Source organism: Diplotaxodon limnothrissa, linkage group LG15 (genome assembly GCF_057381915.1).
Source record: "Diplotaxodon limnothrissa isolate DT_005_m linkage group LG15, D_limnothrissa_male_GT1.1, whole genome shotgun sequence".
In the NCBI taxonomy this organism is placed as follows: domain Eukaryota; kingdom Metazoa; phylum Chordata; class Actinopteri; order Cichliformes; family Cichlidae; genus Diplotaxodon; species Diplotaxodon limnothrissa.
The window spans coordinates 41,548,922-41,575,266 of NC_140610.1; the positions used below are offsets into that span (position 1 = coordinate 41,548,922).

General features: G+C 40.8%; 2 protein-coding genes across 2 annotated transcripts in view; one reads left to right on the plus strand and one right to left on the minus strand.

The window, feature by feature from the left end:
• Positions 1 to 24,219, minus strand: part of apc2 (APC regulator of WNT signaling pathway 2) — a 31,156-nt gene extending 6,937 nt beyond the window's left edge. The window contains exons 1-10 of the mRNA XM_085372469.1: positions 24,061 to 24,219; positions 13,337 to 13,427; positions 11,573 to 11,927; positions 11,046 to 11,154; positions 10,790 to 10,903; positions 9,872 to 9,946; positions 1,836 to 1,934; positions 1,287 to 1,692; positions 876 to 974; positions 89 to 228 (exon numbers count right to left, since the gene is read on the minus strand). Of these exons, the coding sequence (XP_085228595.1) occupies positions 89 to 228; positions 876 to 974; positions 1,287 to 1,692; positions 1,836 to 1,934; positions 9,872 to 9,946; positions 10,790 to 10,903; positions 11,046 to 11,154; positions 11,573 to 11,927; positions 13,337 to 13,427; positions 24,061 to 24,201 (1,629 nt within the window). The 5' untranslated portion in view covers positions 24,202 to 24,219. The remainder of the gene's footprint in view (positions 1 to 88; positions 229 to 875; positions 975 to 1,286; positions 1,693 to 1,835; positions 1,935 to 9,871; positions 9,947 to 10,789; positions 10,904 to 11,045; positions 11,155 to 11,572; positions 11,928 to 13,336; positions 13,428 to 24,060) is intronic.
• Positions 7,065 to 9,242, plus strand: LOC146618043 (uncharacterized). Its single transcript, XM_085372472.1, has 4 exons — positions 7,065 to 7,788; positions 8,052 to 8,208; positions 8,312 to 8,349; positions 8,683 to 9,242. Exons 1-4 carry the CDS (start codon positions 7,065 to 7,067, stop codon positions 9,240 to 9,242), a joined length of 1,479 nt encoding a protein of 492 aa, XP_085228598.1.
• Positions 24,220 to 26,345: the final 2,126 nt, after the last annotated feature.

The window sequence follows — 26,345 nt, forward strand, 5'->3', positions numbered from 1 at the left end:
AAGGCAGATTAAGGGAGTGCAGGTGTGAGTGGGGTGCTGCTATTGTTGCACTGCTGTCAGTTAACCTCCTCACAGTGCCTTTCTGTACCTTGTTGACGACATCCCCGAAGGTGAGATTGGTCAAAGCCATCCCTGCATAGCGACGCAAAGCCATGTTGATGGGGTCGTTCTGCATGCCGTACATTTCCTGGTCCAGGTGGATCAGATCTGCCACCACCTGCAGACCGCCTGAAAGAAATAAAAAACAAACTCATGTGAAAATACCGAAACACATACTACAAATCAAAGCTCTGTTGTAGCAAAGATAAACCAAAGTATTTTTAAACTTGATACTTTACTGGAGTCATTCCCAAACTTTGGCCCAAATTCAAATCTTAAATTCTTCCAAAACTCCTTCTAACCTTAACTTTGTCTTAACGTCTTTTATTACTTTTGCCACGCGACAGCCACTGCTCTACTGTGACTCCCCCAATGATGAGACATAAAACAGAATTTATATTCCATGGCTTTATTAAATATGTTTGCTATTTAAAATATAAATATTTTGTGGTAATTGTAAAATAAATTCCAAAATTGAATAATAAAAAAATCATAGGGGGTCATATGTTGAGTTTCTCTCTGTATGTATTATTGTAGGGTCTACCTTACAATATAAAGCGCCCTGAGGTGACTGTTGTTGTGATTTGGTGCTGTATAAATAAAATTGAATTAAATTGAATTGAAATAGCTGAAAAACACATTAAAAATAAAACAGATCAAATATCAAATCTATGCATTACAGGAAATAACTGATACTTTCACTGTATAAGTGCAATCGGGCATAAAAACAAAAGCATCAAAGAAACTGCAAACTGGTCCTTTGGTGTCAAACAAACCTAATTCGTTCATGGCTCGTCGAAACTCCTCTTCGAAGGAGAGCTTCATGATGGCGCACATGGCCTGACAGATTTGAGGGTCCACGGGTTCAGGGATATCTGTGGAGAAAAACAAGATGTTTAACTTAATCCACATAAGTTTGCGTTATTTTGAACATGTCGTTTTGGTTTCATCAGATTTACTGGAACTTGGATCACTGGTGGTTTTGTCTGTATCTATAGATTTATAGATTTTTGTCCTCTACTGTAGGATACAACCAATGTAACATGTAAGTTTGTTTATCTTTAACTGTACAAAAGATGGATGTAGGTGTTGTGATGTCACCCACCAGTTAGTGAACCCCGTTATGTTTTTTTGCTCGGGTTCTGATGTTCAGGTTTTTTTTGTTTGTTTTTTTAAACATGGCTCACCTGTGGTTCTGGTTCCCCCTGGTGAAGGTGTCCCGGCGTGGCTCTCGATCCAGTCCCAGCCACTGTCGCAGTAGGTCCGGATCTGCTCCAGCATGTGCAGGACCTTCATCTCCCGGCGGGCTTGGCCCTCATCCTGCTGTGAGTAAATGATGTTGTGGAGGGCAGCGCTTGCTCTGGACCTGGCCTCACGGCTGCAGCCTGTTGTGGTACCACCCGCTGCTGTCTCACCAGGACCGCTGCCTCCGTCCGGGCCTTCATGCAGAATCTGGACCAGAAGGGGGACGCAGCCAGACTTTCTCATGGCAATGCAGCTGTCCTGAGAGCTGGAGAGAGCCAGTAGAGTCCGGGACATCTCCTCCTTATCTCTGTTAGCCAGCATGGAGAGCAACCAGAAGACCATCTCCACCTGCGGAGGAAACATCAGTAACGATCTTATCCACTTCCACCAGCCATAGTTACAAACTATACAATGACAGGGTACGCTTTTGTAAGTTTCACTCTATAAGTACAATGTTGTAGACATTAATTGAGTTTTTGGTGTGTTGTTACCTTGCTACCACCGTCTGCAGCTTCTGTTCCTGCTGCTGTGGCTGATGATGAGCTGCTGTTCTCTGGTTCTCCAGCAGGGGGCTTCTCGGCACCAGAGAGCTGCACACAGAAAGACAGAAGAAGAAAAATGCATAAAGATGGTATCTTTGACCTACTTCTAGTCTGATCTCCACCTTTCGCATATACAGCTATACTTTTTGATTTTTTAAATTAATTTCCTTTATCATTATTTAGAAAAAATAAATTATATTTTCAGTTCAGTTTTATTTTTATCATTAACATTATGGGAGATGTTTACCTCAAACAAACCTGTTCAGAACAGGTACTACAATAAACATGGAAGCAGGTGATAAATCTGCAGGTGATAATTTCACATTTTTATTCATGTACAGTAAATATTTGTATACATTTAATTTTAATTTAAGTTATTTATAATAATCATCTTGGTGTGGACACATTGATCGTTGTTTCATATGAAGAAAAATTTGTCTCAAAAATGTTACAAATGCGTTTGGTATGATCCACAAATGTACACAAAGATTCATAAGTGCGTGTTTCAATTCACACAAAAATATAAAGCAATATGAACACATGTAAAACTATTTTACAAATGCATATACCCAAACCTGAATAAATGCTGATCATTTATAATTTATAAATTCATCTTCACAAGTCAGATAATTTTCTCTTTCAAAATGTTTTCTGTGCATACAAATGTCTAAAAAGGTAAAATCCCTCTTGCTCACTTACAGAACCTTAACAACGTGTGCACGAATCGCCTGATATGCACAAATCACATCACATCCCCATGTGGGGTTTTGAGACAAAGTTCACGCTGTCAACAGATCCACAAGTGAAAGCTTCTGTAAAACTGAGACATCTGGGCTTTATCTGTTTTCCTGCGTTTTTCCAAATAAAGCGAGTGTGTCTTCTAAATAAATAGAGCAACTCGTCACCCCTCTTCTTGGAAAAATACATTTACCAATTACAGGCACACGGTGGGCTGTAAATGTTAATATATGGTTTAAATAAGCTGCTGACACATGCTGATGTGTTCAGGATTAGTCATTAGGCTAACATGAATGTTATAATAAGAAAAGCCATTTGTGTAAGACCCTGCTATTCAAACCTCGTGTTTATGTGGAGCAGCCAAGCTGTATGACATGGAGGTTGGCCTTAAAGGAGGAGGAGCTAAAACAGCTGGTTTCAGACAGGGAATGAACTGAAGGGCTGCAGTAAGCTCAGTAGAGCTAAATAAGGATTATTTTGAACCTTGAATCATGCAAAGCTACTCTAGTAGAGTCCAAGAATTAAAAGATTTGCAAGACAGAGATGAGCAGAATGGGCTGAATATCGGCCAGTGTATCAATGTCAAACTCTATTATTAATGCTCTACGAACCGATTAAAATATTCTACACATCTGCAGAATTTATAGTGAGATTTCTTAGGAAACACTAGACAGAGGACATGTGGATGATGTAGGATCTTTGATGTCTTTACTGTGAAATGTTCATTTAAGAGCCCGTATCACAATCTTCTTGCATCCATTTGTTCTAATTTCTTTGTGAGGACCTTTATTTCCTAAGAGCTTCCCCTAAACCAGAGCATGAACCCTAAAACCAGGTCTGACCCTTCACACCTGAGTCCGCTGAAGGTCTGTCCAGCAGTGAAAACCAGACCCTCCTCACCAGGTCTAAACCTCACACTGGTCCTCACACAGATAGACATCCACTCACAAACACACAGCTTCATTTGGATTCACAGACTGTAACCTTCAGAGACTCCCCTTTCATCCCATCACCATGGTAACGCCTAGGGGTGTGATGTGTGAGCCAAAGACTGTCTACAGACAAAGCGGTGTGTGTGTGTGTGTGTGTGTGTGTGTTAATCTCTTTTTTCCTCCTGAATATTTTTCCGTCCTCCAGTTGGACAGACTGAATCTTTGGCTCGGATCCAAACATCCTCCAACACGAGCAGCTGCAACGTGACGAGAAAATGGCGGACAGCATGCGGCGGAGATAAAACATGATCACTTTCATTCACTATGAGGGAGGACGACCACCTCTAGCAAGACTAAAACACATAAACACTCAAACACTATTTTGAAACCTTTCAGCCTTAGACCGGCCATCCAGGTGCTGCACAATCATCCACAGAGTCAGAGACTGTGAGATAGGCTACTGCCACCATCAGGTCACGCTGAGCTTTTGCCACAAGAATCTTATTAAAGACGCCTCTCAGAACATTTTTATGGACTGCTCTTTCTGTAATCTTTTTATCATCTGTTTTTAATCCCCTGTAAAGTTATAAATCCTTTTAAAAAGACATTCATGTTTCAAATTTGTGAGCAACACAAAATAAATTCCTTCTGTCTCTACTGTTGTCATGGAGACAGATATCTTTAAACCTGGATAAATAAAACCAGGACAGATCCTGAATCCCAAAGCAGGAGAAGAGCTGGAGCTGTTGTAATTTGGGTGAATTGACCCTTTTAATGAGGTGATATTTGTTAGTACTGTCTGGCATCCACGTATCCATTTCTGTGGTCTCATTATTCTCAGAGGGAGGCAGAGCAGAGAAAAGAAGCACCGATTCGCTCTCTTTATCTCAGACACACTTGCTCAGTGCCAACCCTGCAGCTTGGCAACAGCCAATCGTAACGCAGCTCTGAGCTACATAAAAAAACAGGTTTCTCTGCACAGCAACGAGTGGAAGCTGAAGAGCAGGAGAGCGGAGCTGCTTAAAATCTGTTCTGTCTGTTTTTATTTTTTCTTCACTCTCTGATGCATTTTAAGAAATAACACTTTCTCATAGGAGCCACAAATGAAAGGTTTTCACCTAATTGACACACAGCTGGCAGATCACTGATAAACTGATGGGTCTACAGAGTTTTTCAAATAAGTTCAGGTTTGCTGCAATCACCAACAATCCTTCTTTATAAAGCTGAATTTCTTTACTCATATAATTTTTTATACATTTTTCTAGTGTCAGAAAAAAGTAAAATCAAATCAAAAGGTCCCGAGTTTGTTGTTATAAAGAACCATTAAACGAACAAGTATTTACATTTCAGATAGATATAAGCAGTATCTGCTGGGCTGAAAAATCAGTTAAAATCACCAGCGTGAGCTTGCAGAACCCAGCAGGCAGGACATAGGATCAGCTTTTTGAGTCACTCATTTGGCAGAAGGCTCAGTCCATCTGGACCAATACCTCACAAAAACAGTTTCTTTCCATCTGCAGTTGGAAAGAACTTTTAATTAACATGTTACACTTATATGCACTTATTTTTTAATAATTTTGCACATTGGACACACTTTGAGGTCCAGGCAGCGCCTTCGATTAGCTGATGCCAGCCATAGTGGACAGCTAGCATCTACAGCTGCTTGTGTCAGCATCCAGGTGTGAATAAGAGGCAACACCTCGAATCAAGTTTAAGCCTTAGTCTCATTTAAACAGGTGACTTATTTTTAAAAAACATTATCCCTGGTACAGTTGCTAAGATGGAAAGTTTAGCTGCAGAGACCAAAACTGGCTGTAAATGTGTTTATTTCTGCTGTAAAGTTGGTCATTCTAAAAATGCGTGTTTTTGAGGATTAACTTCCTTTTCAAAGCCGCCACATGCAGCCATTAGAGGAACTGCAGCCTTCCACTCTTAATCTGTGGCTTCTTTTTCCAGCTCTGGAGGCTAATGCTCAGTAAACATGAGCTATCCCATTTTTTAAAAATGCAAAAGTAAGTAATGAAAATTAATATGCAAAATGCTTAGCATCATAAATATAAGATGCCAGGATTTAGTTTTATTGGGAAAAATATAACTGCTACATCTCACTTCACATCTGACCAAATACTAACACTTGACTGATAAATCATTTTTGTTTCGGTTTAGCTGTAAAGCTGCACTGACTGACCTTTATCAGAAATGAGTTTAAAGCACCTTTGAGATACAAACAGTTTTTGCTCAGTTATTGAACTGAATATCTAATTTCTGGGATTTTCTTATGGAGCACTTGGTTCCACATCAAAGACTGTTTATGTGTGAAGAAAGAAAGTCTGGGAAGAAACATTGTTATTGCTTTTTGTATTGCACCCAATGGTCTGCTGTCAAACATTTGTTGTGCATAAGAATGCCGACCAGTTGTGCAGGTAAAATAATAATAATAATATTTTAAATTTCAGGCCATGTTACTGGACTGGACTGCTGTGTACATTGATGGTCAGTGGTAGTCCAACATGTAGTTTCTGCTTCAGGGCACCGGACCATGTGACTACAGCCATGCAACTGAACTTGACTTCATATTTCGTCACAGCAGAAGCAAAGTGGAAGCACTCCCCACAGCCAACCAATCGTCTGCTCTGCAGTAAGGTGAAAACATGGAGACAAACTGGTTGAACCAGAAACCAGTTCAGAAATGCAAGAAAACCAGAGGGAGACACAGATTTACAGCAGAGACAGAGTGTGTGTCTGTGTGTGTGTGTGTGTGTGTGTGTGTGTGTGAGGCCTTGGTGTTTTGTTTTCAAATCTTTTCGTGGTTCGCAAATGAAAAAAGAAGAAACGTGAAGCAGATGTGAGTATTTCAATGAGACGCTGTTGTTAAGAGTAGATTATTGGATTAACTCCTAACAAGCCTAAACATGACCTGAGATTTACCAACTACGTATGAACGCGCTTTCTGTTTCTGTGAAATCTGGATTCACAAAATCATATGATTCAAGTATTTCTTTAAAAGGACCGAATCAGCTGTTTAGACAGGAAATGGTCGTATTTTTAAATGCAGCAGACTGAATATTAATATCTGTCATTCAGAGCTCAGGAGAAATTTACCAGTTACTTTCTTTCTGTCCAGAAGAAACATTTTAGTTCCTGAAAAATTTTTAGAGAACATGTATTTTGTTATTTGTCATTGTTTAGCTAGAATTGGGTTAGAGAGGAAGTAGTCTGAGCAAACTACCCCGGGTTCCCCTTTCACCAGACCAGAAGGGATTTAGAATCCTTACTTTGACCTGGAAAATCTCCCTTTGGAGGCATCCAGATGGCATCCTGGTCAGACACTTGAAGAGCCCTGCTGTCTCCTTAAAATCCTTTTATTAGCAGTGCTACAGTCAGAAATCAAATTTATCATTTCCACACATGTCTGTTCGTACAGGTGATCCCCACAGCCTAAATATCAATATCTTAAAGATTGCTGTGAACACGTCACAAGGATTAAAGAGTTTCACAGAACAACAAAATGAGCCACAGTGAAAAACCTTCAGAGCAACAGGATGAGACAGAGACTGACATACACGAGGACGACAAACTTCACCTAGAGGACTGTAACGGTAAAGATGATCAGGCGAGAGATTTACTCAAGACGAGTCAGACGGAGAAAAGGTCGGTCAGCCCGCTCACTCTTTTCAAAGAGGACTTGAGCCAGTTCAAGGAAGGACTGTTGAAAGTGTTCAAGGACAAAGACACAAATCCTAAAACAACACAGCCACCAGAAAAGCCGACCAGCACTCTGACTCTGCTCAAAGAGGACTTGAATCATTTGAAAGAAGACATCTCCAGCATCTTCAGAATCGGCCTTTCAAAGGAGCATGAAGACAAAGATGGTGCTGCAAAGCTAGATTCCTCCAACGCTGTCAAGATAAAAGCCACTAAAGCTGAAAGAAGTGACGAGTCCCTCCTGAATCTGTTCAAGAGAAGTAATCTTTCAAAGATTACCCCCAAAACAAACGATAGTCAGGAAGTTAGGAAGACACTCTCAGTAAAGGCAGAGGAACAAACGGATAATGGATTTACCAACAAAAACCCAATTAGCACCGAGGAAACTAATAACAATACGACGGAGAGGCTGAACGACTCAGGCGACAGCAAGCTGGATGCAAATGTTTCCCAGGAGGTAACTGAGAGGAGGAAGGCTTCCTCTGAAACACAACAGAGCCAGGAGGCGATGCATGCATCAGAGAAAGGTGCGTCCTGCTTTAAACCCCCCCCCCCCACACACACACACACATGTTTACAGTCAAACTCTACCACAGCTTCTGGTTTTTATTATTTTGTCATATTCATATGTGTGTTTGTGCGTCTGATGAAAATTGAAGGTAAATTAAATTTTTTTTTCTTCATTCAGCTTCAAATGAATCAAATCTGCTGAAGTTGTTTAAACAATTAGATCAAACAGATGGATCGAAATCTTCATTTGATTATTTTTCTATTCATTTATTTTCTTCAGTTGATCAGTTAAGTGAGAACGGGAAGGGGGGACATGACTCGTCAGCGCCGTCAGGAGAGGAAGAGGAAGAAGATGAACCTTCAGAAACAGTTCAGTGTCCTTTGATGTCTAGGCTCACTTTGATCGCTGTGGGAAACACCGACAAAGCAGACCTCAAGTGAGCCAAACCATTTCAAACATTCGATCTCCAAATAGATGTAATTGCAACGCTGATCAGATGTTACATGTTTTTTATGCTGTGACTGTTTCTGGTCTTTTAGGGAGTTGCCAGGAGGACACCTGTGGGCACTGAAAAACTGTAATTGTACCTCTGCTTCTTTAATGTCTCTGTGTCTTTAAAGGCCACTTTAAAACCCTTTGATTTCCAATACCTTAATTTTTCTACACAATCTCCTGGTAATGTTCTCCCTGAAAAATAGTTTCAATCTAGCTGTGAGATTTTGGGATATTTGACAGGGTGGTATCGCAGCCTATAATCATTAAGTACTGACTCTAATTTCCTTCAAGAAAAAACACTTTTTAAAGTAAAGACCATTAAATGTAATTACTCATTCTGAGAATGGCTGTTCATGAGGTGGTCATGTCCCAAGCTCAGTCCCGGGCTAATCAGCTTCTCCTGTTTCACCTTCAGTTGCCCACTACCTGACCCTTGACCCCAACACTGCCAACTCTGAGATCCTTCTAACTGACAGTAACAGGAAGGCAACTCGTGTCTGGTCAGACCATCAATACTCGGAGCATCCGGAGCGGTTTGAGTTCTGTCCTCAGGTCCTGTGCAGGGAGGGACTGCTCGACAAGGTGTACTGGGAGGTGGAGTGGAGAGGTGGTGCTGACATCGGTGTCACCTACAACAACATCTCTAGAGATGGAGACACGGTGAACTGCCTGCTGGGACACAACGAGCGTTCCTGGACTGTGGAGTGCGCAGAGGGAAGCTACACTCCGTGTCACAACAGAAAGAGGTTAAAGTCGCTCTCACCTGAGAACTTCACCCACAGAATTGGTATCTATCTAAACTGGCCTGCAGGCGCTCTGTCCTTCTACTGCGTCTCTCAGGACATGATGGTCCACCTCCACACTTTCAGCTGCGCCTTTACTGAGCCACTGTACCCGGGGTTCTGGGTGTGGGCATACAACGGCTCAGTGTCTCTCTGTCATGTGGAGTTGGAGTGGGAACATGCACTAAAGTGACAACAGGACGACCCCAGGATACCCAAATGAGACTTTTCTCATGGCTGAGAGCATCATGTGGAGTTATTCATCAGTGTTACTCATTGTTGGAGCAATGCAGTCTACCTCCATGCTGTAGGAGAACTTCTGAGGGCAAATTTTCAGGGGAGTGGGACCATGGGGCGGGGCTTCAGAAGTAGATTGGGGGCGGGGTTTCAGAAGTTGGATAATGCAGTGAGAGCAGTGATGCAAAAACTATACCCACAGCTTTGCAAATAACACGTTATGTGATGAAACATCAAACTACATCGATATAAACACGACTTCCTTATTTCTGTCTGAATTCATGCTGATATCGTTTCAAAAATCACGACACTGGATCACAGCAATCATGAATACTAACCTTTCCTGCTTTTTTCTAGCAACAGATTTTTACACATTTCTGCTGTTGGTCACCCACAAGAAAAAAATCCACCAGCATCAGACACCAGAAGCCTCAGCTGACCAATCACAGCTCTTATAGTCGCCATGTGACATCTCTGCATCCAATTAAAGCGTCTACAGAATTCATCACTAACACATTTAATGCACAAATATCCTGTGGATTCACACACTGCTGTGTGTGTGTTAGAGTGTACAGTATATCTGACCTGCAGCTGGCTCTCCTGACTCCCTCGGGCCTCCTGCAGCTCTTTCTCCAGCTGCTCTAGACGAGCAACACGCTTCTGCAACACACACACAGACACACACATTTCAGATGCATCCAGATGTGTTTTTTCCACCAGCAGTTGTTGCTGACACAGCTCATGGGCAGAAATCTCTAGTCGCTGTAGTTTATAATCTAATTATTCTGACATGTCATCATGAATACCGGGACTGATGACTCAAGCTGTGGATTTGCACTTTATTCACGGCCATTTTGTTCCCACGACGAACCCTCTGCGTGGATTAGGGTTCTCACGATAATTCACTTCAGTTATATTACTGTGATATCCAGGGTTAAAAAAGAAAGTAACAACGTTGGCTATCGCATGGCTCATCAAGAGTTACATTTGACATGGGGTTTCTGAGAGATTTGCCTACTATAATATACCCGTTCACAGCAGCTGTTTAAATTCATGGAGGCTTTGACTTTGCTTCATTACACATGTGAACTGTTTGTGATGTGGACGCTAACACAGGTGGGGAAAGCAGCTGACTGCCTACTAGGCCTCACATCCACTTGCTGGCAGTTACTGAAGTTGACCTGTTTGCCGTATTCGTACTGTTGATGACACATTTCAGTGCAGTTATGTGACAGATAATCGGACACACTGTGAGGTTAATTATACTAATAAAGATGTGTGAGAAATTCTGGTGGTTACTTAGGACTGACTGGCAGGTGTGTGTTTGTGTGATGAACCTACACGTTTGGGCCAAACTCAGACAGCACTAGCTAGTTTATCCAAACACGACCTACAGCGGTGGCCAAACTTCAGAAACGGACTTCATAAAACTATGGAAATATCAATGTCCAGTGTTTGGCTTCTTTCAGTTGTTATTAAGGAAACTGAGTTGATCAAACTCACCTGCGTCCTGTGAACCACCTCATCACTGGTGCCGAAGCGTTCCTCCATCACAGACCGGATCTTCTGAGCATCGAACTCCAGCTTCTGCCGGATCATGTCTATCTGTAGTGAAAACTGTAGCAGCAGAAACACACCGAGGTCAGAGGTCAAAGGTTTCTCTGATTACTGGACAAAATAACAAGTCCATGTATGAGTAAAAACACCCAAAGCTTGCATTTCTGTGGTTATATCCTTTATTATATCAATAAACTCTCACCGTGTCAATGCGTGGCAGCTGGGCCAGTTTCTGTGACAGCTCCTCAAGCTGGCTGAAGAACCAGCAGCGCTCCCTCTCTTCTCGGTCAATTTCCCCCAGCAGGAGGTCCCTGTAGATAGTTGTAACCGTTATTATTATATCATAACCATACATCATAACACTGACAGGCTAAAACCTGATTAGCATCAAGTAAGGCGGAGCTTATTGCCATTCGTTTGGTGGCTACATCAGATGAAAAGCTCTTCATCTTAACTACCATGGAACAAGTTACATTAGCCTGCAGGTCTAATTTCCTTTTAGAAAAAGTTTTTTTTTTGGACATTTCACAATTAAACACTACTTATATTGTGTTATTATACATTTCATTATTTAAAATCTTAAAAAATTGCTGATTAATCAGCTCTCTCACACGTTGTGTCATCTGTAAACTCAGATGAAGGCTCTGGGTCCGTGAACTTGACTGTACCAGTCCCATGTGACCTCCCACCCTGAGGTGCCTCAGTTAATATTTATGTAAATCAGCTTACCTCTCCTTGCACAGCTCGTCCAGGTGATGGTCAATCACTCGTCCGTCTGCTCCAGTGATCATAGCTATTTTGGGCGGGGCTCCATCCAGGAAGTGATGCGGCAGGATGACAGCGGCAGTCTTCCCGGCAGACACTGTGCTTTGACAGGATGCCGATCGGTGAGGACTCCTACCTCTGCTTACTGCGGCCATCGAGGAGGAGGAGGAGCACGAGGACGGGGCCAGAGCTAGGTGATCATCTAGTTCTGCACCTCCGCCAACACCTGGCCCCGCCCCTCCTAGGCAGCCTGTCAGCAGCCTCAGGTTATGAGGTTGATGTTTGAGTTCGTAGTAATTGGTGAGGTCCATGTGGAGTTCTGAGGGAGGAGGAGGAGGAGGTGAAGGAGGGTCAAGAGCCATCAGATCAACAACTCAGGCTCTACTTTTAAATCTGGTTTATTTAAAATTGGAATTTCTGCCTATGATGTAACAGCAGCCCCGGGATATTCAGCGTTTGATTTTAGAATTACAGTCACTATCTTTTATTCGTCAATAATACTCTTCAGCATATTTATACTCACATTTTTTGCAATATTTCTGCATAAAATTATTTTGTTAAAGGACTTATACTGTGTTTAATCCATTAAGTGTCCGCACTGACAGAGGCGAGGCTCAGGGCAGCTGTGGCTACAATGTAGCTGCCATCACCAGTGTGTGAATGGGTGGATGTGTAAAGCGCTTTGGGGTCCTTAGGGACTAGTAAAGCGCTACATAAATACAGGCCATTTACATCTGGTCATTTCTATGCAGGTGATAGGCTTGTCTTCATTTTGTTTATTGTGATCTAACATTATATTTAAGGAAAAAAAACAACAAACATCTCCACTTTTTTCAGACTTTAACAGCAAATCTGTTTTTTCTTTGGATGTTTTGGTGTTTAAATGCTAAATTTCTGTGACTCATAAAACGTGTAAACAAAAATATTCTGTCATTAGCAACAATCTATTTTTTATTTAAATGCTCTGTCATAAAATCTGTCATCTGTCTAACCTGGCTGGCTTTCACTGGTTACCAGTACCATAAATAATACTAAAGCACTCTATTTTTTAACTGGACCACCACTTTTAAGTTTGTATGGTTACATTTGAAGTAAAGTTGTCTAAATTCAGCATTAATGCAGCTAAACTGTTGGTTTTATGTTTATTAATTAGACTGATTTAATTTCAGTTGTGTAGCTGAGTTGACAGACAGCTGAAGTCTATAAACACATCTGTCAGCTGGAAATGAACAAATTCCTGTCCAGACAAAGTAATTGACAATAACTGGCTATTTAACTGAATGAGGCCTGGCTTGCTGGAGCCAATCAGATTAGCTGAATGAGTCAATCTGCTTTCTCTGTAAGTGATGATTAGTCTCACTGGAGGCTCTGAGCTCTGAGCTTCACACACCAGCAGAGTCAGGTAGGTGCAACCGGGACAGAAATTAGAAGGAAAATTACAACAATTAAGGGGGAAATGTAGTCTCCAGATGTACAGTGACTAAACAGACAGTTATAACCTTCTCTCACTGTGATTTTAAAGCAAATTATTGTCAACATAAACCATTTTTTCTAAATCCAGAAAAAAGAGACGAGCAAATCTGAACCTGGTTCTCAAGTTGTAATGTTGTTCAGTATGAGGGGAACTTTCTGGGGGTGAACATCCCAAGTTCCTTAAATGGTTCCTAGAAAATGGTCCTCAGGCAGAAACAATCCTCAAATTACAAAAAAGTCAAGCCAGATTTCGACCTTTAAGCTGGTGCAGCACGTCGCTCCTTCCAGACGATGCCAGGGTCCCTGCCTCCTGTTCCAGCTTACTCTGCAGTTGTTTCAGCACCTCCTAAGAAGAAAACAACATGAATGTATCCGGGTGAAACTCCACAAAAGACATTTCCAGGTCAAAAGGTCACTTCCTTGTCAGGGGCTGGGTCTGAGACCCAGTGTTTTGTGTTATCATTCATCTTTGATTTCATCGTGGTTTATCTCTGCTAGTGTTTTGGTTTCCTTTTTGTATTTCTAACTAGTATTTCTTGATTTCTAGTCTTTAGGTTGTGTTTCTGTGCCTCCCCTGTGTTCGGTGTTTCTACTCTGTGCCTTCCTGTCCCACGTTTCAGGTCTCTGTTCTCTTGTCATCCTTGCCTCTGTGTTTGTGTGTTTCCGGTTTTACTTTGAAAGTCTGGTTTCTGCTTTGCTTCCTTTGTCTTGTTATGTCAGATTAGCTCCAGCTGTGCCTCCCCAGGTGTTTCCACTTCCCTCATTATAAACCCTTGTGTGTATTTAAGTCCTCTGTCTCCTTCTCTTCATGTCAGGTTGTCTGTTGTCTTCATGTCAAGTCATGCTCACAGAGTCTTGTTTTCTGCTGTCGTACTTATGTTTGGATTATTTCACAGTCATGTTTTTGGATGTTCCTGTTCAGTTTCATGTTGTCTCTTGTCCTCATTTTCATGGTTAGTTTTATTTTTCCAGTTTAGGTTTTAGTTTAGTTCTTTGTTTTGTCTCGCCTTGTTTGGCTATCTTTTCATCAGCCTAAATAAACGTCTTGCTTTTTATTATACTTAGTTTCCTCTCCTCCGCGAGTGCTTTTGGGTCAGCTTCGCAAACACTTCCCTCCTGATCTCGTTCTTCTTGGTCTCATCTACTACAAAAATACACTCGCTACAGTAAAGTGATTAATTGTAACGTTGAGTGGTGAGTGTTTTTAAATGAGTGTTAGATGTAATAATTCCTATGCTGGATTTGTATTTAAGGTCAATATAAAACTTCCATAGTGAAATATAAATTAAAAAAAAAAATTAATTACACATAACATATAATGTAATTGCAATGAGGTATTTCTGTAGTCTATTGATACTAGATAGTGGAAAAGGGGTGGGATTAAATAAGTTTATGCTTCTTCCTGCTCCTTTTTGAACATGAACGTTATTTGGAGTTGTGGTTGCTCGTTTTCCTTTTGTTTTGCTTTGTTCATTTGTCTCTTTTAATTCTATTTTGTTGTACTTTTTCAACATGTTCAAAATAAAGATTCAATCAATCAATCAAATTGCCCATTTAACCTCCTAGGACCTGGCGTCCACATATGTGGAAATTTTGCTCTACAAGGGCCTGATATCCACTTACGAGGACATTATACTGCCTCTATTTTATCAAAATTTAAAACGAATATCCTCAATTAAGCAGTAAAGTATCTTATATATAATAACATAAGCCTTTTGGGGTCCTTCTGTGAGGCGTATTATTGTTGGTCTTGTAGCCTGTAAGGTATATTTGATTTAAAGCGGACTTGATAACAACAAAGAAGCTTCAAACATCACGGAGAAGTCATTTTCCCTCATTTTTAAAGTCCGGTTTTATTCTCACTTTATTCTGTGACCTACTTTGTATTGCTTCTGGAAACTGAAAGAACTGACTAACCCTCTTTTGTGTTTTTGTTGTTGAAGTATACATTAAAACACACTTTCATTACAAACTTGTATTTTAAACGTTTTTGTGTCATTTTGGTATTCATATAGATTGAGCTGTGCACACAGAGAAACATGTCTTCTGTGTTTCTCTGTATGAATTAAAGCTTATATTCAAAATCCAGCAAATCCCACTTACATGGACGTTGTTTTTGCATATTCCAGGAACGCAGAGACAAATGAATGAAATCCGCACAGTGCGAGCAGTGCAGGGATTTTTGTGGTATTAAAAACATTTTCTCTTACAGTCTAGAAAGATTATCCTCCGTGTACAAGCAGGAGCGATTAGTCTCAGTGAAAGCTCTGTTTTTCTTCTGCAGTTGACAAAGACTTGGTTTCCCACCAAAATAAATAAAACTCAGCTATTGAATCTCATGAGATCTGTGGTTAAACCACCATGAAGTTACTACTTACAGGTATTAAACTGAATATATTAAAATGACTGCAGTATAAACATTAGTTGCTACATGACACACAGAAATATCTGATGACTGTTAGTGATTTTTTTCAAACTAACCAGACAAAATGATTTTTTGATTTATCTTCATTTTTATCCTGACTGATGAGATTAATAAACATAAAAAGATAATAATCCCTAAAAGCAGCAGACAAAACGTCACCTCATCACTGATAGAGATAAAAAGCAGAATAAAAAGCAGTCCTTCCTTCTCACCAGCTAGTTGTAATCTATCAGTTTGGATATTAAAGGTGTTTTTATCAGTCGACTTACCTGCTACAGGTGAACTTGGTGCAGCAGTGAACTCTGTGTGTATGTCTGCTCTCTCCGTTCTCTGTCCTGGTTCTGACTAAAACCTGCTGATCTCTGCCTCATAATCTAGCTGCTCTCAGCATCTGGACACGTGAGTCAGTGCGTACATGTGTACATGAACATGTGTGTCTGTGTGCCTGCAGCTGATGGGATTTACATCCAGCAGCCTTTGAGTCTTGGCCTGATTCACAGCCTTCTCGCTCTCAGTGTGAATTTATTCATTATTCTGACGTAGAAATAGCTGATTTGATTAAGATGTCTGATTACGGGCTATAAAATTTAAAGGTTTATTTTTTAACATCAGGATTAGCAGTTTGAACAAATAATCCTAAAATAATCTTAATATGAAATCAACAAGCTTAAGAAGAGTACACGTGACCCTGGAACCATGTTATGGACATTTTATGTTCAGCCCAGCTGGTTACTGACATGTCGGATTTTTTATTCTGTTTCGGTGTGCAACTTTGCCAAAACAATGTGGGACTCTGTAGTGACATGTTTAGCCGCATGTTCTCCTTAAATTGCTGGCTGTCTGAGTGGTGTCCCAGAAACGATGTGGGCTTCATAGATAATTGGCAAACCTTCTGGAGGAAACCTGGTCTTGTTAGGAGAGACGGCATCCATCCCACTTTGGATGGAGCAGCTCTCATTTCTAGAAATATGGACAAATTTATTAAACCCCCCAAAATATGATGTAAAATAAGGAGGGGATGTTTTTCTCATTTTCATTCATTATTTTAATATGGCATTATTAGTTCATTAGAAGTATATAACCAGCTTTGCATTAAGCATAAATTGAAGTTTTTGACCTTACATTATCTTTTGCATTTACAGTGATGGCTATAATTTCAGTTTGATCTTTTTCCTTGCAGGTACCAGAATAATAACATGATTTTCCATTGCAGATGTAACCCTGATCATTCCATACACATTGCAGTTTGTTGCTTATTTTAGAGTTGTGCTCAAGGTAATTAAAGGTTGAAAGCTACAGCCAGCGCGAGTCTGGCTGATCTATGGAGGGCAAAGGCTTTGAGCTTGGAAGGCCGCACGCGCTTACACAGCACTTATAAGATGTTATCCAGAGTTGGGACCAGGAAGCAGAGTTGCAGTCTTACACGCCTCTCTGCAGCTTCTCTCCTCCTGCTACCCCCCAAAAACCCATCTCCATAAAGACTGTGTCAGCTCCCAAACAGACAAAAACAAACTAAAAACCAGCAACAAACAACTTAAACATAAACAATCACAAAGAAAGAACAATACAGTATCCACATCTGAACCAAAGAGTAAAACAGTGAAATGTGGATTATTAAATATTAGGTCTCTCTCCTCCAAGTCTCTGTTAGTACATGACTTAATAATTGATCAACACATTGATTTACTCTGCCTTACAAAAACCTGGTTGCAGCAGGATGATTATGTTAGTTTAAATGAATCAACACCCCCGAGTCATTCTAACTACCAGAAATCTCGAAGCACAGGCCGAGGGGGAGGTGTGGCAGCAATTTTTCACACCAGCCTATTAATTAATGAAAGACCCAGACAGACTTAATTCATTTGAAAGCCTGATGCTTAGCCTCGTCCACCCCAGCTGTAAAACTCAGAAACCAGTCTTACTTGTTATCATCTATCGTCCACCTGGGCCTTACACAGAGTTTCTGTCTGATTTCTCAGACTTTTTATCTGATTTAGTTCTCAGCTCAGATAAAATAATTATTGTGGGTGATTTTAACATCCATGTAGATGCTAAAAATGACAGTCTCAACATGGCATTTAATCTGTTATTAGACTCAATTGACTTCTGTCAAAATGTAAAAGAACCCACCCACCACTTTAATCACACTCTAGATCTTGTTTTAACATATGGCATAGAAACTGAACATTTAACAGTGTTTCCTGAAAACCCTCTCCTGTCTGATCATTTCCTGATAACATTTACATTTACAATAATTGATTACACAGCGGTGAAGAGTAGACTTTATCACAGTAGATGTCTTTCTGAAAGCGCTGTAACTAAGTTTAAGAATATAATCCACCCACTGTTATCATCTTCAATGCCCTGTACCAACACAGAGCAGAGCAGCTATCTGAACGCTACCCCAACAGAGGTCGATTATCTTGTTAATAATTTCACCTCCTCACTACGTACGACTCTGGATACTGTAGCTCCGGTGAAAACTAAGGTCTCTAATCAGAAGTACCTGACTCCGTGGTATAATTCTCAAACACGTACCCTAAAGCAGATGACTCGTAATCTGGAGAGGAAATGGCGTGTCACAAATTTAGAGGATCATCATTTAGCCTGGAGAAATAGTTTGCTGCTTTATAAGAAAGCCCTCCGCAAAGCCAGAACATCTTACTATTCATCACTGATTGAAGAATAAGAACAACCCCAGGTTTCTCTTCAGCTCTGTAGCCAGGCTGACAAACAGTCAGAGCTCTTTTGAGCCAACCATCCCTTTAACGTTAACTAGTAATGACTTCATGAACTTCTTCACAAATAAAATTCTTATCATTAGAGAAAAAATGACCAGTAATCATCCCACAGATGTAATATTATCTACAGCTACTCTTAGTACCATTGATGTTAAGTTTGACTCTTTTTCTCTAATTGATCTTTCTGAGTTAACTTCAATAATTACTTCCTCCAAACCATCAACGTGTCTTTTAGACCCCATTCCTACAAAACTGCTCAAAGAAGTCCTGCCATTAATTAATGCTTCGATCTTAAATATGCTCAACCTATCTCTAATAATCAGCTATGCACCACAGGCCTTCAAGCTGGCTGTAGTTAAACCTTTACTCAAAAAGCATCTCTAGACCCAGCAGTCTTAGCTAATTATAGGCCAATCTCCAACCTTCCTTTCATATCAAAAATCCTTGAAAGAGTAGTTGTCAAACAGCTAACAGATCATCTGCAGAGGTTTATTTGAAGAGTTTCAGTCAGGTTTCAGAGCTCATCACAGCACAGAAACAGCTTTAGTGAAGGTTACAAATGATCTTCTTATGGCCTCTGACAGTGGACTCATCTCTGTGCTTGTCCTGCTAGACCTCAGTGCAGCGTTCGATACTGTCGACCATAATATCCTATTAGAGCGATTAGAACATGCTGTAGGTATTACAGGTACTGCGCTGCAGTGGTTTGTATCATATCTATCTAATAGACTCCAGTTTGTGCATGTAAATGGAGAGTCCTCTTCACACACTGAGGTTAATTATGGAGTTCCACAGGGTTCAGTGCTAGGACCAATTCTGTTTACATTATACATGCTTCCCTTAGGCAGCATCATTAGAAGACATAGCATACATTTACACTGCTATGCAGATGACACCCAGCTCTATCTGTCCATGAAGACAGATCACACACACCACTTAGTTAAACTAGTCTTTTTTAGTAAAGACCTGGATGGCCGCTAACTTTCTGCTTCTTAATTCAGATAAAACTGAGGTTATTGTACTCGGCCCTGAAAAGCTTAGAAATATGGTATCTAAGCAGATTCTTACTCTGGATGGCATTACCTTGGCCTCCAGTAACGCTGTGAGGAACCTTGGAGTCATTTTTGACCAGGACATGTCCTTCAATGCACATATTAAACAAATATGTAAGACTGCTTTCTTCCATTTGCACAACATCTCTAAAGTTAGAAATATCCTGTCTCAGAGTGACGCTGAAAAACTAGTTCATGCATTTATTACTTCCAGGCTGGACGACTGTAATTCATTATTATCAGGAAGTCCTAAAAACTCCCTGAAAAGCCTTCAGCTGATCCAAAATGCTGCAGCAAGAGTCCTGACAGGGACTAGAAAGAGAGAGCAGATTTCTCCTGTTTTGGCTTCCTGTTAAATCCAGAATTCAAAATCCTGCTCCTCACATACAACGTCTTAAATAATCAGGCCCCATCTTATCTTAATGACCTTGTAGTACCATATCACCCTATTAGAGCACTTCGCTCTCGCTCTGCAGGCCTACTTGTTGTTCCTAGAGTATTTAAAAGTAGAATGGGAGGCAGAGCCTTCAGTTTTCAGGCCCCTCTTCTGTGGAACCAGCTTCCAGTTTGGATTCGGGAGACAGACACTATCTCTACTTTCAAGATTAGGCTTAAAACTTTCCTTTTTGCTAAAGCATATAGTTAGGGCTGGACCAGGTGACCCTGAATCCTCCCTTAGTTATGCTGCAATAGACGTAGGCTGCCGGGGGATTCCCATGATGCATTGAGTTTTTCCTTTCCAGTCACCTTTCTCACTCACTATTAGGGGTGCAACGATACACAAAATTCACGGTTCGGTTCAATACTTTGGTGTCACGGTTCGATATTTTTTCGATACAAAAAAAATGTTCATGCCTTTTTAATTTGTCATTTATTAAATTTTCACAGCACATTCCGCACCACATCTCTGTGCGTTCATCATTTGTTTGAAGCCAGCTTACCTCCTGCAACTACTTTTCCGAGAATACGTGCTTCTTTTGTGGTTCGGACTCCTTCTGACATTTGTTTGGCGGTGGAGGAACACCAAAGTAATTGCTTAAAGGAGCTTCTTCGACATCTTTAAGAGTTCTAAACAAATGTCTGTCCTCCTGAAAATCTTATGTACGCAAACACGCGTTGCAACTTCTTATCTTGTGCACATTTTTTATTTTGACAGCGAATGCGCACCTGCGGACCACTTATGTGCAGCCCTGGTTATTTAGCTCGTCATATTGCAGCCACAGAAATTATTTTGTCCATGAAACCATAAAGCTGCACTTTCTTTTTGCCTTATAGTCTGATTTGTCATAACTTTTCCGTTTTGTGGTAAGCTTTTCTTTGGCTGTCACTTCTTCACCCTGACCTGTCTTATTTGGCTCAGCAGAACTAAAATATATATCCTGCTGCTTTTACACACACACACACATAATGCTCAGCGATTCTCTGCGTGATCAACCTCTCACATGTTTAAGCTGCCGGAGATTTCACTTGTCATGTTTGCATAGTAAGCTAACGATTGATAAGACGATGTCAGAGGAATTGGTGCGCAAATTATCATCACTCACAGATCAGTGCTGTCGCTCTCTATACACAGTTCGCGCGATTGCAAAGTCAAAGCAAAAAACAAGCGCAAATTCAAATGCGATTTCAATATGTCACACATATGTCACATATACAACGAGACGGCCTACCTGAAGGAGATTAGGAATCTGAAGAACTGGTGCCAGAGGAACAACCTCCTTCTAAACGTCAGTAAGACAAAGGAGCTGATAGTGGACTTCAGCACTAAGCAGGAGAGGAACTACCAGACCCCCGTCATCAACGAGTGCCCAGTGGAGAGAGTGGACAGCTTCAAATACCTCGGAGTTCACATCACGCAGGACCTGTCATGGTCCTGTCACATCAACACCGTGGTGAAAAAGGCCCGACAGCGTCTCTACCACCTCAGACGCTTGAGAGACTTCCAACTGCCCTCCAAGGTGCTCAGGAACTTTTACTCGTGCACCATAGAGAGCATCCTGGTTCGGGAACAGCACCATGCAGGACAGACGAGCTCTACAGAGGGTTGTGCGGTCAGCTGAGCGCACCATCCGCTCCGAGCTCCCTGACCTGCACTCAATCTACAGCAGGCGGTGCTGGACCAAGGCCAGGAAGATGGTGAAGGACCTCAGCCATCCCAACAACAGACTGTTCTCTCTGCTGAGGTCAGGAAAGCGATTCCGCTCGCTGAAGACCAACACAGAGAGACTGAGGAGGAGCTTCTTCCCGCAGGCGATACGGTCTCTCAATCACACCACCACACAGTACTGACCCACACATACAGTTCTTACACACACACACTGGACTTTCTGGACTTTGGTTTTGCACAACACTGGTCACTATATTCTTCATTTCCGGTTAATACTTGTACAGCTGCTGTTATTGTGTATATATTTATTTATATTTAGATTTCTTCATACATTCTTATATAGTTCTATATTGTGTATTGTGTATTTTGTTGTACAGTTATTTTATTTTCAACTTTAATTTATATATTTTATCTTATTCTTCCCAGTTAAATTTACCCTTCATTCTAATTTGTGTTGTACAGTTATTTCATTTTTAACCTTAATTTATATTTTATTCCTTCCTAGTTAAATTTACCCTTTTTAATTTTTCATATTTATTTCCTATCTTATTCATAGCCTTTTCCTTTTTTGTTTTCTTTAGGTCATGAGCAGTTGTCCAAGCATTTCACTACATATCGTACTGTGTATGACTGTGTACGTGACAAATAAAATTTGAATTTGAAATTGACAGTGGCTCACCGATGCCAATGACATAATTACCCAGCTACATTTCCGAAAGAATGCAAAAGCACTGACATATATTTTTCCTTCCTACAATAGCCCGACGGGCAGGGCAGAGAGAGATTTTGGTAGCCCGACTGGAAAAATTTTGCAAGCCCTGTATCTGATTGAGAAATCTCTCATCTTTGGAAAAGAGAGTTTATTACAGAGAAATGGCTCTTTCCAAAATAAAAGCTATACTATACGCTTCTTCTGGGCTATATTCTCAGCAGCATATTAAACATATCAGGTCCCCATAAGGAGAATCATGTGCTAACGGCTGTCTAAATGACTCGGGTAAAGTTTGTAGCATGCGTGCTTGTTGTTTTTGTCGGCTTCCACTTGTCTTTGCACTAGGATGATGTCGGCGTAAATGTGCAGTCATATTCGTTGTGTTCCCACTAGTGCTGTCAGCGTAAATCTCGTTGAAATGACGTTAACGCCACAACACAGCAAATCTCCGTTAACGAGCTACCGCGGATCGCCCTGAGCGTGGGGCTGGACGGCCAACACGTTAACGAGCTAACTGCGCTAACACACTAGCTCCCACCCATGTAATTGAGCATTGCGTGGCACATCCAACATACTGTTTTACTTTAGTCCATGACGCGCTTACCTTCAGGGTCATACCTCACATGAAAACCAAAATAGTTCCAAACGCCAGATCTGAATGAGGGTGGGGGAGGTTCAATTTGCCATGTTGCAAGGAGAGCTTAACTTCTGTCTGGCTAGCTTGCCCTGCGCTCAGTGAATCTGCACTCGAGTGCAGATCCACTGAGCGCGCAACACAGACAGCATCGTCAGAAGGAAAGTTGATAAAATAAATTAAAAATTTTGTATTGTTCGATACATATGCGTACCGAACCGAAAGCACTGTATCGAACGGTTCAATATCGATACGAATATCGTTGCACCCCTACTCACTATGTGTTAACAGACCTCTCTGCATTGAATCATATCTGTTATTAACCTCTGTCTCTCTTCCACAGCATTTCTTTATCCTGTCTTCCTTCTCTCACCCCAACCGGTCGCAGCAGATGGCCCCGCCCCTCCCTGAGCCTGGTTCTGCCAGAGGTTTCTTCCTGTTAAAAGGGAGTTTTTCCTTCCCACTGTCGCCAAAGTGCTTGCTCATAGGGGGTCATATGACTGTTGGGTTTTTCTCTGTATCTATTATTGTACAATCTACTGTGCAATATAAAGCACATTGAGGCGACTTTTGTTGTGATTTGGCGCTGTATAAATAAAATTGAATTGAATTGTTTGTGTGTGTTGTGCTAGGGCAGACCAGTTCATGCATAGCTCGGGACTTTGTGTCAACCACATTATTATTGTGATAAATCTTAAAATCAAACTCATTAAAAATAGTAGATATAGTTTAGCAAGTTTAACTCTGTAATTTCATTATTAAATATAAGTTTACAGTAAAGAATTATTTAGCATTAAACGGAGGAATATGAAATTAGGTGGAACCACAGATAAAAGATAAAAGACAAAACCAGCTGGTGAGGGAAGTCCTATTTTTGAAATCTCCACTTGGGCATTATAACAATCACCATGTTGCCTGTTTGGAAATAGACATGAAGAGCAACGGGAATATTTGACATGGCAGCACCCTGTCGATCCAAAAACACCCTACATCATCTCCTGCTTTATGGTCTTTGTTTACTCTAGCATAATTCGTTTATGTTAAAATTTTTGAAACCATAAACTCAGCTGGTAAGTGTTTAATGAGGTCACACATTATTTCAGTAGTATGCTTGTTTCCCGTAGTTCTTCAGCACAATCAGACTTCTTTTACAGCCAGAGGAGTCGCCCCCTGCTGGCCATTAAAACGAGAAAAGTTTCAGACACTTCCTGCTCTGCCTTGACTTTAACTACGCCCATCATTTATATGCAATTTACGGGTGGAACCAGCGGCTGCAGAGAGGCTCGAAGTGCTTCGATCGTCACTGACCTTCATGCCGAATGTCTCAGTCTCAAGCTTGGACAGGTGGTTTGAATTATCCTCCAGCTCCCTCCTCAGGTGGGAGTTCTCCTTTCGGAGCGCCTCCACCTGGTGGGCCAGCTGGTCGTAGGAAGCCACGGTGTTGGCCATCTTCACACTCTGCAGCGCCTCCTGCAGGAACACACACACATAAGAGGATGGTTAAAAGCTGGAGGCAGGTCTGATGACATCACACAGGCAGCAACTACCTGAAGCTGAACGGGAGGAGTGTGTGAAAGTATGAGTGATGGGTAACTTTGCTTCCTCGCCTCCTCTGGGCAGGACGCTCTTGTTAGATAACATATTATCTAAGTTCTCCTCGGGCTTTTTCCCCTTTCCAGTCAGCTGATCCTGAAACAGCCCGAGCTTCAAATTTTCCACTCAGTCACGTCTCATATTTCTGCATTAGACTTCCGCAGTACTCTTCACAACTGTGTCGCACATAAAACAACCACGTCTCCTAAAAACGGCCTCAAACTCAATTATGTGCAGCTACAAATATCTCATTAAGGAAACATCATTTTTTTACATTTTCTTTTTGATTTTTAAAAAAATGATGTTTAGCACTTTTGAGTTAAAAGATTTAAATCTTTCGCTTCAACAATAATGATTTTCAAGCGGTACAAATAAAGCAAAATGCGTTTGTTTGACTTAAGGGTGTAATTTTCAGTACCTAGAAATAATTACTGGTTCTTTTACTTAAAATGCAAATTTCATTTAAGAATACCTTTTTTTAAAGTACCAATTTAACGTAGTGACTTTAGAGGTAAAGAAAAAACTATATTTCCCATTCTCACACTTCTGTTATTATAAAGTGTCAGAACTGCATTATTTATAAGACAAGAGAAGATAATATATATTGCTGCAGTAACACAAAGGCCAAAAAATAAACATAACCTTTGAACAAATTGCTGAAATAACATAGAGTAGTCTGATGAAATAGATTTATATATTTACATCTCAATGAAAAAGGTTAATTTAGTAATAAAATATATATTAAAAAGTTAGATACAGAAAAACAGTAAAAGGGCTCTGTGTTTTCTTTTACTGTACCTACACTTTAAGTATGGGTAGGAACTGGTATTAAACATTAATGCTAGTATTTCAAGAAGCTACATTCATAAAAACATTGAGATGTGTGACATGTAAGTGTGCGCACACGTCACTGAAACATCTAAGTTTGAATATTAGGTTAACAAAGGTCTTAAAGGTAGCCTGATATCAGCTCCAACTGCAGGAACACACAAAGAAGAACAGAGGAGTGTTTGGTGACGCAACACAGATAACAAATAAATTGAATAAAAATAAATCTTATTTGAAAGGCACAGATGCCTGAGTGCTTTGAGCTGAGCCCAAGCCTGAGTTTTGTGATCTGCTTCATAAAAATAACCATTTCAGCGACAAATCGGTGCATAAATATTCATCAAAATTCAGGAAATCAAGCTTCTCAAAATTTCCCATGGGAGACCACTGTTTAAAATGTCAGGGGTTTGGGAAAGACAATTATGAGAGTTGTGCATCATGAACACATTTGTGCACAACGCATAGTTAAAATGATGAAGAAACAAATGTTAAAACCAGATGAATGCATGAATGTCACACTGAGGCTCTGTGACAGTTAGGGTCAGAGCTGCACATGCTCAGTGTGGTTTTTAGTCCAAACCAGGGTGTGACCTTCACTGCAGAGAAGTGGCAAACAGAGACGCACACTGCCGTTTGTTTGTGCTGTGTTGTGAATAAACTGACGCTACTGTCCTGCGTCTGGTTCCTATTCAGATGTTTTCAAGGATTTTCTTTTGTCAGGTTTCTGTCCAGCTCAGCAAATGTGGAGTCAGTGCACCAAATGTCACTCCTGCATTCATTATGAGAGGCTGACCTCCTCTTCTCCTCTACTCTCCCTCCTCTGCCTCTCAGGGGATTGTGGGTAAGAGCTGCAGGTCTGAGAGAGGCAGCATGATCCAGATTTTATTGGATGTGATCTCGTGTTACAGGAAGATTGCAGAGGACTGAGGCTCTGTACCACCCTTTGATTTGATCATGGACCGCATGTGCTGCACTTTGCTTTTTTTATCAATTTATTCACAAAGTAATAACTGTACATTTGGCGAATGGCAGCTTTCACTCTGCTGGTTTTATTAGTGGATGGAATAACAGACAACGGGCTCCTCAAAAGAGAGACACCTCAAATCTGTTAATAATCATTTGTCTCCAAGAAAAGATAGTTTCAGTCAGTTTAGTCGGCAGGGCAGTACATT